Source organism: Onychostoma macrolepis, chromosome 22 (assembly GCF_012432095.1).
Source record: "Onychostoma macrolepis isolate SWU-2019 chromosome 22, ASM1243209v1, whole genome shotgun sequence".
Lineage (NCBI taxonomy): Eukaryota > Metazoa > Chordata > Actinopteri > Cypriniformes > Cyprinidae > Onychostoma > Onychostoma macrolepis.
The window spans coordinates 24,577,160-24,593,043 of record NC_081176.1 but is presented as its reverse complement, the minus strand read 5'-3'; the positions used below and the strand labels follow the sequence as shown (position 1 = coordinate 24,593,043).

General features: G+C 39.5%; 1 protein-coding gene across 5 annotated transcripts in view; it reads right to left on the bottom strand.

Moving 5' to 3' along the window:
• Nucleotides 1–165: 165 nt before the first annotated feature.
• The window catches only part of crebbpa (CREB binding protein a), a 58,684-nt gene continuing 42,965 nt past the window's right edge, over nt 166–15,884 (bottom strand). For all 5 annotated transcript variants that reach the window (XM_058759776.1, XM_058759777.1, XM_058759780.1 and 2 more), the window contains 17 exons: nt 13,606–13,752; nt 12,789–12,969; nt 12,560–12,678; nt 12,213–12,452; nt 10,493–10,581; nt 8,924–9,004; nt 8,691–8,747; nt 8,160–8,237; nt 7,995–8,062; nt 6,713–6,863; nt 5,195–5,341; nt 4,967–5,080; nt 4,717–4,882; nt 4,449–4,616; nt 4,171–4,332; nt 3,713–3,994; nt 166–3,432 (listed from right to left, as the gene is read on the bottom strand). In XM_058759776.1, the coding sequence (XP_058615759.1) occupies nt 1,279–3,432; nt 3,713–3,994; nt 4,171–4,332; nt 4,449–4,616; nt 4,717–4,882; nt 4,967–5,080; nt 5,195–5,341; nt 6,713–6,863; nt 7,995–8,062; nt 8,160–8,237; nt 8,691–8,747; nt 8,924–9,004; nt 10,493–10,581; nt 12,213–12,452; nt 12,560–12,678; nt 12,789–12,969; nt 13,606–13,752 (4,404 nt within the window). In that variant the 3' untranslated portion in view covers nt 166–1,278. The remainder of the gene's footprint in view (nt 3,433–3,712; nt 3,995–4,170; nt 4,333–4,448; nt 4,617–4,716; nt 4,883–4,966; nt 5,081–5,194; nt 5,342–6,712; nt 6,864–7,994; nt 8,063–8,159; nt 8,238–8,690; nt 8,748–8,923; nt 9,005–10,492; nt 10,582–12,212; nt 12,453–12,559; nt 12,679–12,788; nt 12,970–13,605; nt 13,753–15,884) is intronic.

Here is a 15,884-nt window from a genome sequence, read left to right as displayed (position 1 = left end):
AAATTGCTAAAAATATGGTAAATTACATTACGTATTGCGAGTAACTAGTTTAAGTATTTATACATTTTGATTATAACAATTAAATAAGCTAAAGGACGCGACAACCTAACGTTAACTTACTCAAAGTAGCTTCAGCATGTAATAACAGAATACACAGGATTTTGATCTGTTGCACACAGTTTATTTAACAACATGGTATATAAGTAAGAAATAAGTTTTTTTTCAACCAGTTTATACAGTGATTCCATTCTCTCTTCCTTATATTTATAGTACTTTGCTTAACTTGCATGATTTACATAAAGGGAAAAAGTAGAGCCCCTGTTCAAGTTTGTTTGAGAGGAATGAGGGTCAATAGCAGAATCCATTCTGTGTTTCCAACAAGCAGTCAACCAGTGATCACCCATTCCCTCCCGCTCAGCTTAGGGGCCCCCTCTCTCCCTCTTTCTCTCTAGCTCTCTTTATATTTATATATCTGTATGACAAAATTAGGACAAAAAGCAACAATATTCTACATCTGCAAGACAGAACCTCTGGATCCAGACCAGTGAGATGTTGTAAAAGTGTACATGTTCTCTTGGGGTTGGTGCTGTATTGTCTGAGTGATGCATATGTGTGTCTGTCTGTGTGTGTGTGTGTCTGCATACATGCGTATGCACAGTTCCTATTAATACAAACAAATAGTTCTCCTCATACAAACTTCACAATGAGGAAAGGAGGAAATGCCTCCGAATGCATGTCTGAAAAAATGGTACAACACTAGAGTACAATCGCTAGGAAGGATGACAGAGCAGAGAAACCCTGACCACAAATCCCAGACAAATTATTTTACAGTCTTCCAACACAAAAATGCTGCAAAGTTAGATAAGGTATAAAACAAAAAGGTATGAATAATATAATGAAGTTTCGTAATTTTCTTTAAAAAAAAAAAAAGGCATGAAACCAGACCGCCCTCCCCCGAAAGCAATTTTTTTTTTTTAAAACAAAACATTGACCACACAAAGGTCTAAACTGAACAAAAAATATATTCTTTGTGATTTATATTTCTTTTAAACAACAATTTTCAAATCCCTCTTAAAAGGAAGCAATCAGTCTTTTGTTTTAAGGAAACATCAACATTCCCTATTCCTTGTGGACATAAATTTCTTTTTTTCACCCATACATTTCTTCAAACTTTTTACATGTCAGTACAAAAAAATTCGAGAATATTAGAGAAAAACCAACGGAGCCACAAAAAAGAGGAACGGGGAGACTGTGGTGGGTGGAGTCTCCCAGTAAACGCTACAATCCCTCCACAAATTTCTCCAGCGTGTCTCCTGTTGTGTCTCCCACCATGCCTAAGTCACTGGGCAGCCCTTGGCGGTTGGGCGTATTAAGTTGCGGGAGCATGGCACTCTGCTCGGGTGTGCCCAGGTGCGCCTGCTCCACGGAGCCAGGCATGGGCGTCGTCAGACCAGGGTGTGGTGATCCTGTGTGCTGTGGCGAAGGCTGCGGCTGAACCTGCGGGGAAGGACTGGAATGTGGAGGAGGTTGCCGCGACGGAGGTCTGGGCGACTGTACGGGGGCCGGCGAGCACACCTGATTACTGAGTGCATTAGCCATGGTTTGGCCGGGAAGGTGCGCGCCTTGCGGCTGGCCGGAAAGCAGGTGAGTTTGTGGGCTCATGGGACTCTGTTGCGCCGGCGAACCCATTGGAGACTTGAGGACGACCTGCTGCTGCTGCTGCTGGAGCATGCGTTGGTGCAGGAGATTGGATGTGCCGTCCATTCCCATCCCAGCTTGCCCCATCTGGGCCATAGGGGGCAGCTGTCCCATGGGTCCGCCTGTTGCCTGCATGGCCAACTGTTGCTGTTGCTGCATCCGGAGTTGCGTGTAGTTGGTAGCAGTCCCTTGCGCCTGTGGGAACTGGCCATGTACCTGCGGCATCACTCCCTGCTGCTGCTGCCGCAAAAGCTGACGGCGGTACAACTCCTGCAGCTGCGGGTTGTTGGCATGCGCAGGGTTCATGAGCTGCCCCTGCGCTCCAAGAGCCGCCATGCCCTGTGGAGCGGACTGCTGCGTTTGCTGCTGCGGTGCCATGCCGGGTCGCGGCACCGCCTGCATTGCTGCCATGGTTTGCGCTGTATGCATGCCCTGTTGCGCTTGTTGCTGCTGCGGCTGGTTGGCGTGGTACTTGGCGGTCCTCTGTTTGATGAAGGCGGCCATGAGCTGCGGGTTCGATTTGAGGATGTTCAACACCTGCTGCTGTTGTTGGGGCGAGCTGGGTGACTTGAGGGTGAGTAGCAGGTCTTGCAAGGCATTGGGGGCGATGGCTCCGGGTCTCTGGGGTGCTTGCGGTCGTGGGCCCTGCGTGGGCACCATCATGCGTGGCTGTGCAGCTTGCTGGGGCATCGTGGGCCTCTGCATAGGCATGGTCTGCGGTGTGGTCTGTGGCGGAGCAACCTGCTGCTGAGCCGCTTGCATGCCTGGCTGAGGGCCTGCAGTCCACTGTCCTTGCGGGATTTGCGGCATGACCTGTTGCCCGCGTGGCCCAACATGCTGCATGGGTGGCTGCATCGAGCCTGGCATGCGTGGCTGCTGGTGGTTCATAGGAAGGCCATTCATGGTCATGCGATAGTTCTGTTGGTGCTGAGCCTGCGCGACCATCTCTATGTGCCGTGCCATTTTGACTGCCATAGGCGGAGGCTGTTGCTGCGGAGGCTGTTGCGCCGGTGGCTGCTGCTGCTGCTGGGGAGGTTGTGGGAGCGGAGACTGCTGCTGGTGTAGCGGGGAAGCCTGTGGGCCTGGTTTGCCTTGTGAAGCTTGAGGAGGGGGTTGTCCGTTGCGGGGAGCATTGGGATAAGCTGGGGACATGACGCCCGCATTGGGAGTCGTTGGCTGGTTGGATAGTGGTTGCGGCGTTTGAGGGGTGTTGGGTTGCTGATGCGAGGTGGGCGTGCTGGGGGCTGTTGATGCAGGCGGCGAGGGTAGACTCTGAGGCATGGCTCGGCCCTGCATAGTAGCCATGCGTCTGCGCATCATCTGCGCCTGCTGGAGCCTGTGCTGCAGCTGCTGCTGACGCAGTTTGTGCTTAATGTTGAGGCAGAAGGGCACGGGGCACTTGTTCTCCTGACAGTGCTTGGCATGATAGCAGCAGAGCGCAATGAGCTGCTTGCACACTGGACAGCCACCATTTGTCTTGCGTTTGCAGCCCTTGGTGTGCTGCACCACACGCTTCATCTTCTGGCAAGACGGCAGGGAGCAGTTGGCATTGCGGCACTGGCAGGCATGCACCAGAGACTGGATGCAACGCTGGATGCTTAGACGCCGACTCTCCTGAGGACTCTTGGAGGCCTCACCGCTTTGATTGTTGTCATCGTCCAGACCCAGACCCCACTTAACCATCTGGTGCTCGTGGCCCTTAGTGTTGTAGCAACTAATGCACAAGTCAAAGTCCTGAGGAAAGATGAGGATAGAGTGATTAAGCAAGGGATGACAGGAAGTCTCCTTATGATAAGACAAGAAATGGTTATGATGCATCAATGACAAATGGACAAAACGTGAAAGATGTGTTTAAGCTACTACTAGAATAGTTGTTAACTAAAAGATCCCATGGCTTCCCAAGGGTCATAATCCCAAAGGTTTACTTTACATATGCACAAACCAAGAAACACACCCATACACTACTGATCATAATGGACAGCTGTAACGTGTTACAGGAGCCTCTGGATCTTACCTCGCAGACAGTACAGTGCCAACGTGTCTCGACATGGTGTTTACATTCGTTGCAGGTGTAGACAAAGCGATCTTGGCCCTGGTTGTGTAATTCCACCAGCATGCACATGGTGCTCCATTTGCAGCGCCGCAAAGAGCTGAACTCCCAGTGCTTATCCCGTGCTAACGTCAAGAAGGCGTCCCTGCCATCCATCAGGTCGCAGGTCAACATGGGATCGGAGTCAACAATGGGTAGTAATGAGTTGACAATGGGCCCAGAGTGCAGATGGATTACAAAAAACACCTGGGACAACATGTACGACAAGGTAAGAGGCTTTTCCAGAGAAAAACTCTTGGCTTATATATGCATATAAAAATCTGACATGCAAAACAGTGAAAATTTCAAGTTAAACAATGTACATGACTCATGCAATGCCTTTGAGAGCAAGTTTATGATCAGATGAAGAACATATAGTAGACCTCTTTGTGTTTCTCCATTGTTGCGTAGAGTTTCTGAGAAAGATCATTGGCTACATTCGGCATCCCAGGTTTCTTTTTATTAGCTCGGCTCACGCTGCTTTTATTCTTATTTGTTTTCTTGTTGTTCTTCTTCTTTGCATTCTTACTGTCCCCTGGTGTGCCCTGTTAGAATAAAATAATAAGAGAGTCTATAAAACGTGTTTGTAGTTTGTAAAACATGTAAATTAATACACAGAATATCAAAATGAACCCTAAGCAGAGTATCTTAAAATTTTCACCTCTGGAGTTTCACAAGCTGCCGTGTTTTCTTCTTTTTTCCTCTCCTCTTCCTCCTGTTCCAACTCCTTGATGCTCTCCTCCAACACATTGGGCCAAAAATCACCCTCGAAATATGGAAGCTCGTTTGCACTCGTCAAACGGTCCTCAGTTGCTTGCTTAAAGATGTCCTATTAAACATAAACACATTGTATTTATACCATATAACTGTGTACTTGATAGCATACACACAATCAAAACAAAATTAAGATCACATGGTCCCTGCTATACCTTGTAGTCATGCAGTATCCGCTCAGCAAAGGCCTTGTCCAGCATTTTGCGGTACCACTCCTGCAGGCGCTTGGGTTTTGGGATTTTCTGGTCGGCAGGGTGACAGTGGAAGATATAGTCATCACCTTCACTAGGTGGACATGCCCAGATGTGTGCCGTAACATATCTGTGGTGGAAATGTTCAAAGTTCAGGGCATGAACAGGAACTGTATTTGTCAGCCTCAAGGAAGGTTTATATGGTGAAACCTACCCAAGCTTCTTGACGTATTCCAAATAGCCGATGAGGATTTCATGATAGACTGCTGTTCTCAGCATGCGAGGTCTGAAGAAGTGAATACTATCGAGGTACGATATGTATACCCGTCTAGGTAGGTACAAAAAAAAATAATTTAAACTTTTACCTTCATTGCATGATGAGCATTACGTGCATTGCTGCACAAGTCTGTTGTTTCTCTAAAGTACTCCAGTAAGAGTTTACCTGGTGTTAGGGAAAGTGCATTCAGAGCCGTACTCTTGCACGTGCATGCCGAAGAAACACATGTCCACTCCGTCAATCTCCTCAAAGGCGAAAAGTGCTTTGGTTCTGTAGGGGAAGCTCTCAGGCATCTCTCCTGTGTCTACAAACCTGAAACGAAGCAGGGGATTAACTCCCCTTTACCTGTTTCAAGAACAAACACTAGCACACCATACCATTACAGGGCTTGACATTAAGCATTCTCATGTGGTTGTCCTTCGGACAAGTAAATTTGTCATTTACTTGTCCGAGTATTCAAGTTACTTGCCCGGAGAGAAAATTTTTTGTTAAATTGAGTTATAAATATAATTATTTATTGTAGTTATACAAAACACATTTAGTTTATTTAGATTTTTCTTTTTACAAAATAATAAAGTGTGATAATACTATTATATTTTAAAAGAAAAGTTAGAATTAAATACAAATACAATTATTTTATAGTAAACTTAAAAATAAAATGCTAATATTTACTTATTAGCTTTAAGCTGCAGTTACAAATGAATAAATAATGTTTTGATACATAAAACGTTGAATACTGATATTTTAAATAAATTATTATTATTATTATTATTATTTTTAAATACTGTAAATGTGAAATTAAAACCACCAGTAGGTGGCATCAAGTCACTGTTAATAAGTGAGTCATTGCGACTGAACCGAATCATTTAAATGGTTGATTCATTCAGGCACAAAACCGCGTCATGTTGCTCAGAGACGCAAAACAGCACTGTGGCTGTGTTTGGAGTTATTTTTGTTGGTGAATAGAGCAAAAACAGGCAATATGGTGTCTAAACCGCAAGTCTCTTAATGTTAACTTCTTGTTTATTGAACTGTTATTACATTTGTAATCATGATGATTTTTGAAGCAAAAAAAAAAAACGCGCTCGATCTTCGTGGTGATATTAACTATATGAAATGATATAAATGCATACATTTTCCTCCCCCATGTCTTGAATTTTCTGATCATTCTTCATGCATTGTAACTGTAATACTGAATCATGCAGTGAAAGAACGCACGTGAGCTAGTCTAACCTAGACGACTTTACGTAATTATGCGTGCACTCTTTGTTTGATTCTTGCAATATACTTGTTAAAACAACAATTACGAAATTATCGCAAACGATATATAATCGCACACCCCTATAACAAAGGCTATATCACAAATAAAGGCAGTTATTATTGTTTTTGGTATTGACTTTTTCAAGTTACTTGTCCGATTGGGCAAGTAAATTTCTCTTTCACTTGCCCGTCCAAAACATTCACTTGTCCCGGACAAGCGGACAAGCGTTAATGTTGAGCCCTGCATTACCATCAATTTTTTGTTTGATGAACCAATATTGAAATGGATGAAACTCTGATCAGAAAAATGATCAGGCAAACCAGTTGATTTATTGGTTCTGCATCCAAACTTGCCGTCTGAAGGGTCATCTGAAGATTTAGCCTACTGGAAAAATAATAGGCAAGCATGGAGGTTAAGTTTACCTGGCCTTCATGCCAGGTTTGACCTCCACCATTTTGTCTGAACTGGCTACAACTCGCACAAAAACCTCTCCAGCTTCCGGATGGTTCTGTCTCTTCAAGTACTTGTTCACCCGATCCTCTATATACGTGCCTAGCCGCGTCGCCTGCAACCCTGGATCGAAGACAACAGCATTAAGCTCAACAACACTTGCAAAGGGATAGTTTTTAATGAAACCTGATATTTTTATTGAAAGCTGAGAGATTTCACTAAAAAGAATTGTAAACAGAAGCAAGCACGTTTGAGATATATGCATATGTGTTGATCAATGTTTATATGTGAATAAAAGCCTGAACTATATCTGCTCATCATATATCAAGTGATCATGTCTCTTCAGAAGACTTGGATTGAAACACTCAAATCATATGGATAACATTTACGGTGTCTTTAGGAGCTTTTTTGAATTGTCAAATTTTTGGTTGCATGCACTTTAAGTAGCTGGGTTTCCATTCAAAGTTGCAAATTTAACATATGCGCCAAATTGGAATATCGCATAAAACATTTGCGAATAAGCACCGTTTTCATCTAACGTGTCAAAGAGAACAAAATTGTCACTTCCTGATAAACTGGCACTAAATATCACTAAGAAGGATAATATTCACCACTGAATATTATAATGTTATTATTAATATTATTAATTTTTACTTGTACCTCAGAACGAGCAGACGAAACACAGTAAATGCAGTCATTGCTTTCGAAGGTGGATGCCTGATGTTTGGGAACGCAGTCGTGTGAGACAATTATACAGAAATACTTTGATGACAGACTTTGCTCGGGCTTTTAAGAATTACCATAACATTTCAGATGCTGTGCAACGACATCAGTCTATTGGTTAGCCAGGCTATGTCGTCCCATTGTGCAAAATCACATGACTTTTTTGGTGAGCGTGGAGGAATTTATTCAGTAAATGCGTTTCCATCTCCCATTATTTGCATTAACCCTTTTTCGCACAAGTCAAAAACCACTTCAAGCGAGCGTAAGAGCGTTTTTGTATATTAAAAGGACTTTTTACTAAATTTGGCATTTCTACCACTCGTTTCCGATGCAATACTTCAAAATGCACATAAAAATAGGGTGATGGAAACAGCTAGTGAAGAGGGCAGAAATCTCCCAGGTTTCATTAAAAATACCTTAATTTGTGTTTCAAAGATGAACAGAAGTCATACAGGTTTGGAACAACATGAGGAAGAGTAAATGACCATCCATTGAACATAAATGCATTACAAGAACAATCCTATTACTCACTTTTTGCCGAAAACTTGTTGTCTTTCCTCGTCTTCCCACTCTTTTTCAAACAGTTATCGCAGATGAAACTGCAGAGAGAACCGCTCATTAGTGCTGACTTCCCGCATAGCATCCAGAATCGATATCAAAGCAACAGTGTTCACTCTGAGGTGTTTTCAAACTCACCCAGAAGGCCAGATAACCTCATAATGCAGGACACAGATCTGATGCATCTTCCGCCCACAGTCTTTACATTCAACAAACCTGAGAGGAGGAAAACTGATTAATGGGGGATGCAACCGTTTCATGCGCTTTGTATTCTTGCAGCTTTTATTATAGCAAGTGTCTGAATGCGTAGTCACTAACTGCAAGAGCAGATAGTTAACATGAAATACATCATTCAACTTCTTTTCCTCCAGTTCTTACGCATTTGCAAGCAGGCCAATGCAATTGCGCCTTTGTTGGAGGTGTGGATTTGGACAACTTTTGGATAATACTGATGCTTACAGACTGTAGTGTTGTGTTCGTGGTGGGAGTGTCTCTGAGCCCTATGTTGTTGACAGCAGGGGGCGCCAGTGAGCAGAAGTCATGTGGTGTAACGAGTCCAGAGCGGACAAATGAATAAGACAGTACTGACCAATATAGCCTTAATATTAAAGCATGTGCTACTTGATTGCCTCATGGAATTCTGGGAAATTAAGTGGAGCGTTTACTTACGGCTCAGGATCTAACGTGTCATTCTTCTTCCTTTCAAACTGGTCTTTAGAGATCATGCTGCATTCAAAGAAGATCAACAATCAGGTTTGCTGAACATTTAAAACATTAAAAAATGATTCAGTGTATTATGGAATGGAGAAAATGAATCATTTGTAATGATTTTGTACTAAAAAGTGATGAAATCTGCACAACCGAGCTTGAATTTAACCGCAAAAAGGTGAACAATCACTTACGTCTGGGGCTGAGCTGGATCGTCTCCTAGTGTCACACTGTCTCCCTGAATCTCATTGAAGCACTTTTCGCAGAAATGATACCTGTATCCACACAAACAGTTGAGTCATGAATCACTTCAAGAAATATGTAGAGGCGCACATGCGCACAAGACTGACTTTATTATTTATTAATGCAAATAGAATATCAAATCTGTATGGTCCTTATAAAGTGATTTGACGCTATAGAATATCACAATATGAATGGCTTCCAAGTGTTCATCAAAAAAACAAAGTAGTAGTTCACCTGAAATGAAAAATTTGCTGAAAATTTACTCACCTTCAGGTCATCCAAGACGTGAGTTTGTTTCTTTATCAGAACAGATTTGGAGAAATTCAGCATTATATCACTTGCTCACCAATGGATCCTCTGCAGTGAATGGGTGCCGTCAGAATGAGAGCCCAAACAGCTGATAAAAACATCACAATAATCCACAAGTAATCCACACCACTTCAGTCCGTCAATTAAGGACTCATAAAACAGTTTTTTGTAAGAAACAAATCCATCATTAAGGCATTTTCTCGCACATCAAAATATTTGTTTAGAACAGTTTTGGACTGTTTTTGCTTGTAAATCGTGCTTGATCTGTGCATATTTCTCTCCTTATTCAGACAAGACAACTTTTTCACAGGAGAAAGCAATATTATGAATAGAGGATTCGATATTTTAGCAGGAGAGGAAGGTTTGAAGTTTAAAAAGCCTTAATTATGGATTTGTTTCTTACAAACATGCATCTTTTCACTTCACTAGACTTCTATTTTGGATTAATTGATGGACTGGAGTGATGTGGATTGCTTGTAGATTATTGTGATGTTTTTATCAGCAGTTTGGACTCTCATTCTGACGGCACCCATTCACTGCAGAGGATCCATTGGTGAACAAGTGATGTAATGCTACATTTCTCCAAATATGATGAAGAAACAAACACAACTACATCTTAAATGGCCTGAGGGTGAGTAAATGTTCAGCAAACATTCATTCTTGGGTGAACTAGTCCTTTAATACTAAGATGTACCAAGATATAGGATAGAATAAGGAGAAATCTGGCCAAATGCTCGAAAAAAAAAAGTGGATGTAAGTGTATAAGAGAGTGAGACCGTGTCTGCTTATTCAGAGGTTCTGCAGTGACGTGCTCTGTGCTGAAGGGGGCGCAAGGGAGCCTGTTATAAGTAAGCAGGCAATTCGCAGCAAAAAAAAACTAATAAATGTGCCAGTGCAAATAATACAACTGCCAATAAATTAGGACTGGCTGGAGACTTCAAGCAGTGTAACCATGAAGAAAGAGAAAGGGGGAGGGGTTGTGATCGAGCAGTCTTGTGTTTAGATAATACATATGAACAGGCCTGAGAGCAAACTATGCTAGTGTACACATAACCACACGGGGAGGTTTAATGTCAACTGATTTGCCGAATGTGCGTCAAAACCACACATGGTTGAACTAACTCCACCACATGACAGAGAGCACGTCGACTTTAACTTAAGTGTCCTCTTAAACGTTTTCTTAGGCTGTCGACTACTTGAATTTACCTCACCTGTTCTGATAACTGTAATAAGTGCCGTCTCGGGGTATTGTACACAGTTGCTTGCCGTAACAGCACAGCGTCTGAGGAGAAAACTCGTACTGTGGGAGGAAAGAAGAAAAGAGAGTTCAGTATGTCGAGTTTTTGTATGCAGTCGACCAGGAATTGAACAGTTACTATGAAAATACTGGAGCTTCTTTAATGGTAGTACTGAAAATGCTACTACTGTTGTATTCTTATTATTTTAAATAAACTAAATATTACATCTGCATTATTTGAATGTGTGAAGTGCTCGAACATGCTTAAATATTATGCACATCAAGAAATTAGCTGATATTTTGAAGTTTATGTAATTTCCAAATATTTTGCCATCTGACATTTTTACATTTATTATTGAATGATATGTTTATTTTCATGTTATTACTGATTATTTTGATTATTGTTATAATCGTTGTGGAGAAATATTATTGTACAGTCATTTACTATATATTTAATATAACATTTATTTGCACATTATTATTATTATTACATATTGTTATGCGGTGGAGCAATATTATTGAATAACCATTATATAAATGTATACAAATACATAATACAAATATAGGGCTGGGCGATATATCTCATGCGATATGCATGTGCATCTAACAGCCGTAGTTCACCGACAAGCTACGCAATATCGCATTCATTATCGCAGATGAATCGCCTTCGATAATGAACGAGATATTGCGTAGCTTGTAAGTGAACTACGGCTCTGTGTATTAAATGGCGCTCCATTTGAAAGCAGGTGATGGAGATTTACCGCTAATCACGGAACCGGCTTTACTGACGAGATGCACATGAATATCGCATGAGATATATTGCCCAGCCCTATACAAATGTACACAATACATTTATTTGCACTTTATTATTATTATTATAACTGTTATTGTTTAGTAAATTGTAGTCCAACAATTAAACAATAATATATTTGATACACTTATTCACACATTAGTGTTATTGTTTTAGAGTGATATTACAAAACCATTTATTGCAGAAGAATAAATATTATATATTATATATAAATAAACATTATAAATATTACGTGTGGCTGATATAGAGATATACATTTATTCTTCTGCACTTATTTGCACATTATTTGTGGATATATCATAGTACAACCATTTATTATACAATGTTATACTTTTAATACATTATTATTATTATTTTGTGCCATTATTGTATAATCATTTATTACATAATACTTTTATTTGCGCATTCTTAATGCTATATTTAATATACATTTATTAATATTGTTGTTAATTGCTATTATTGTATAACCATTTATTATATAATAATACATTTATTTGCACATTATTATTTACATTATTGTGGAAATAATAATAGTACAACAATTTATTAGACAATAATATATTTAACATACACTTATTCACATATTATTATTGGTATTATTTCTATACATAATAAATATACACAGTACACACACATATGTAAACAAAAACTTTTATTTAGGATGCGCGATTAATCGTTTGACAGCACTAATATATAGAATATGCATTTATTTGCACATTATTATTATTATTTGTGGTGATATTATTGTACAACCATTATACAATGCTATATTTAATATACATTTATTATTATTATTGAGTGCTATTATTGTATAACCATTTATTATATAATTACTATTATTATTAGCTATGTGTAATCTGTATTGAATGTCAGTTCATCTCACCTTCCTCCCGCAGCAGTAACCGAGGCCCTGCATGACGGGGTCGATCTCCTGCTCGAACACCTCGGCCAGTTTGGAGCAGTACTTGTACACGCGTGACGTCTTCCTGTTGTACAACCACGCGTTGTTGAACATCAGCCACACGTCATCTACGTACTGCCACGGCTCCTGATACTGACCCGTGTCCAGCTTGCGCTTGATAGTGGACAGGTCTATAGGGTTCTTCACGATATCGAAGTAGTCCTGAAGGCAGAAGAAGAAACACCTTCAAAGTTCAGTCAAACGTGTACTCACACAGTTTTCACATTTCTAAAAATGATTTAATGAAGATATAGGCACGTGAGACTCACAGGGATGCCAAGAAGTATGGGGTCCACAGGCTGCCGGAAGGGTAGAGACTCCGGATCCTGTCTGTACAGAGACTCCAGAGTGGGCATCAACGCCTGCCGCAACTCTTCTGGCTTGAAGACTGAGAAAAGAGACAGCAGGAAACAAAAGTCAGGGACAGACGAAAGATTAATGAAAGCGACAGAAATAAAAGAAATCTAGAGCAAACAGGAAAGAAATATCAGTTCATACTTTTCCTGCGAGACTGGGGCGGTGAAGAGGATGTTGTGCCGTTCGTCCGGCTTTCATCTTCCTCTTTGGTCTCCGTCTTCAAGTCTGTCTTCTTGTCCTCGGTCTCCATTGGCTCCTGCTTAGCCTCCAATCCCTCCTGCTCCTCCTTTTTGACCAACAGGGAGCCTGTGTCGTCCTCCGTCTAAGAAAGGCAGAACCATGAAAATTTGACACTGACAGAAAAATCTGGGTTGGTACGATTTTTGATGTATATAAATACAGTAAAAGCGGTAATATTGTGAAACAGAATTAATATTTAAAGTAACCGTTTTCTATTTTCTTATATTTTAATTAGTGCTGTTAATCAATTAATCGCATCCAAAATAAAAGTTTACATAATGTGTGTGTTCTGTATATATTTATTATGTATATATAAATACACATACATGCATGTATATACTTAAGAAAAATGTTGTTTATATATTAAATATATTTATACATAATATAAATGATACGAATATAAACTTATACATGTAAATACATAAATATTTTCAAAATATATACTGTATGTGTGTGTATTTATATATACATAATAAATATACACAGTACATATATACATATATCATGTAAACCAAAACTTTTATTTTGGATGCGATTAATCGTTTGACAGCACTACTTTTAATATGCAATTAATTTCTGTGATGCAAAGCTGAATTTTCAACATCATAACTCCAGTCTTCAGCGTCACATGATCCTTCAGAAATCATTATAATATGCTGATTTGCTGTTTAAGATAAATTTCTTAATATTATCAGTGTTGAAAACATGCAAAACACACCTCCATCTTGGGCTCCGTTTTGATGCATATGTCATATTCTTGCTCTTCTGTTTTAGTGTCACTGGGTGGTACGTCAGGCACGGCATGCTGGGAGTGCAGCTCAGCGCTGGCTGCTGATGCTGGGGTGGGCACACGGTTTTCACCGCTCTGAAAGACAAAGAATCAGATTTATTGCCTTTATCTGAATTTTGTCTTAAAGCTAAGCAATTATGGCGTCATTTTTGGAAAGATGACACTGTTTGGTTTGATAACAACACTGAAGCTTTGTTCCAAAACCTAGTGAGTTTCCCTGAAAGAATAAAACGGATTACGATTAACAAATACTGCCACCTACTGGTATGGAGGACTTATCTAACCCATATGCAAAACATACACGTGCTAGTCGGCTGTAGCCTATGCATCGTGTTCAAGCGCAAACTTCTGGCCCAGATGCAGGTGGCGTCAGGTGACACCACAGTCAGCTTTGGTTGCCACTAGTTCTTTGATGTCGGTTTGGTGTGTCTGGGCCTCAACATATCACATTTAGGCCAAAATCAGGCTACAGTTCACATATTCATCCTAGAATGCATGGAAATTTGACTAGGGATGACTATAAACACTCTTCTGATAAAATAATTTTAAAAAAACTAATGTTTGTGTTTTCTACATACGTTTATGCTTAGTGTAGAACTGTGATATTAGCTTTGCGACATGCTATTTTCAAACACTACTGTTATCAATTGTGAGGAGTTTCTTTGTATGTTTCTTCTAGGTCTGCATAATAAATTGAAATAAAACCAAAATCGCAATATGGCTTAGTGGGATTATTAAATCACAAAGGCTACAATTTAATTAAATAAATGAGCTGCGTGTTTCAGATTGAAGTGTGGCACAGTGGTCATTTACATGCAAGAAGCTAATGAAAATAGTAATATTAGTCATTTTATTTAAGAATTTTATTTAGTAGTAGTAGTCGTAATAATATTACGTTTATTTAGTAGTAGTAATATTATTTAGATATACACAATAGTAATATAAAATATAATACATACTTTATTACTAAATATAAATATACTATTCAGTAATATTGTTACTATTACTAAATATAAATTACTAAGGTACTAAACTCTTACTAAATATATAATATATAACAATGTTTAGTAACATTATTTAATATTACTTTTTATTTAGTAGTAGTAGTAATAATAATAATAATAATAATAATAATAATAATAATAATAACAACAACAACAACAATAATTATTAGTAGGTTATTTTAATTATTTAATACTATTATTTAGTAGTAGTAGTAGTAGTAATAATAATATTAATAAAAATAATAATAATTATCGAAAATGGCGAAGTCACGCAGATTGTTAACGGCTGGTCTTTGGTAAAACAGTACATCCGACAGGACATCCAAATGTTCGCCTATCATTCATCCACCACAAATATGGCTTATCTGAAATATGTAAGTATTAGCAACTTTACATGGCCGCTCAATCTAATGTTAACCTAGAGAAATGTCTGCTATTCAAGTGTCTGTGCGGATGCTGAACAGCAGCACTCTCACTGCAGGACAGATGGCGGTGCCGGTGCACTCACTTTCTCTTAATATACTACGCAATTTTTGGTCATACAGATAAGAGTAATACATCTTTCAAATATGTAAAGACTCTACGTTTATTTGTGTGCACTCACAATAACAACAAAATGTGCTTTTGTAAAATAACGAAAGCAAACAGGATGCGCTTTCTGCCGTCTCGGTCTCTGTGAACTTGAGAGCAAAACTCTGTGTGTATCTTTGCCTTACAGACATTAAAAATATATCTATAGAGAGTGAAATGTCTACTTTCAAATGAACCAATTCAAATGGAAAACAAATATCCTCAGATTATGTAATCCGTGTGAAACATGCATACAGGTGCATCACTACTGTGGAGATGATGAGTCAGTGTCGCCGAGTTCATCTCTTAAACCGAAACAAAGAAAGCACTGGTTTATCAGTGAATTCTTAAAATGTTAATGCATTCTCCTTACTGTTTTTCATTGACATATTCATAATCATTACTTCTGCCGGTGTGCTGTGGCAAGCTTTATGCGTGTGCTTGAGCGCTTATTAGGCTTTGTAGGCAATTAAAGGCTCATTACAATGATTTAAATTATTTATCAATAAACGTGCGATTAGTCGACTAATGCTTCAAATGAACGACTACGACCAGAAAAATCCTTAGTGAGGGCAGCCCTAGTTTTTTTATTATTTAATACTATTATTTACTAGTAGTAGTAGTAGTAGTAGT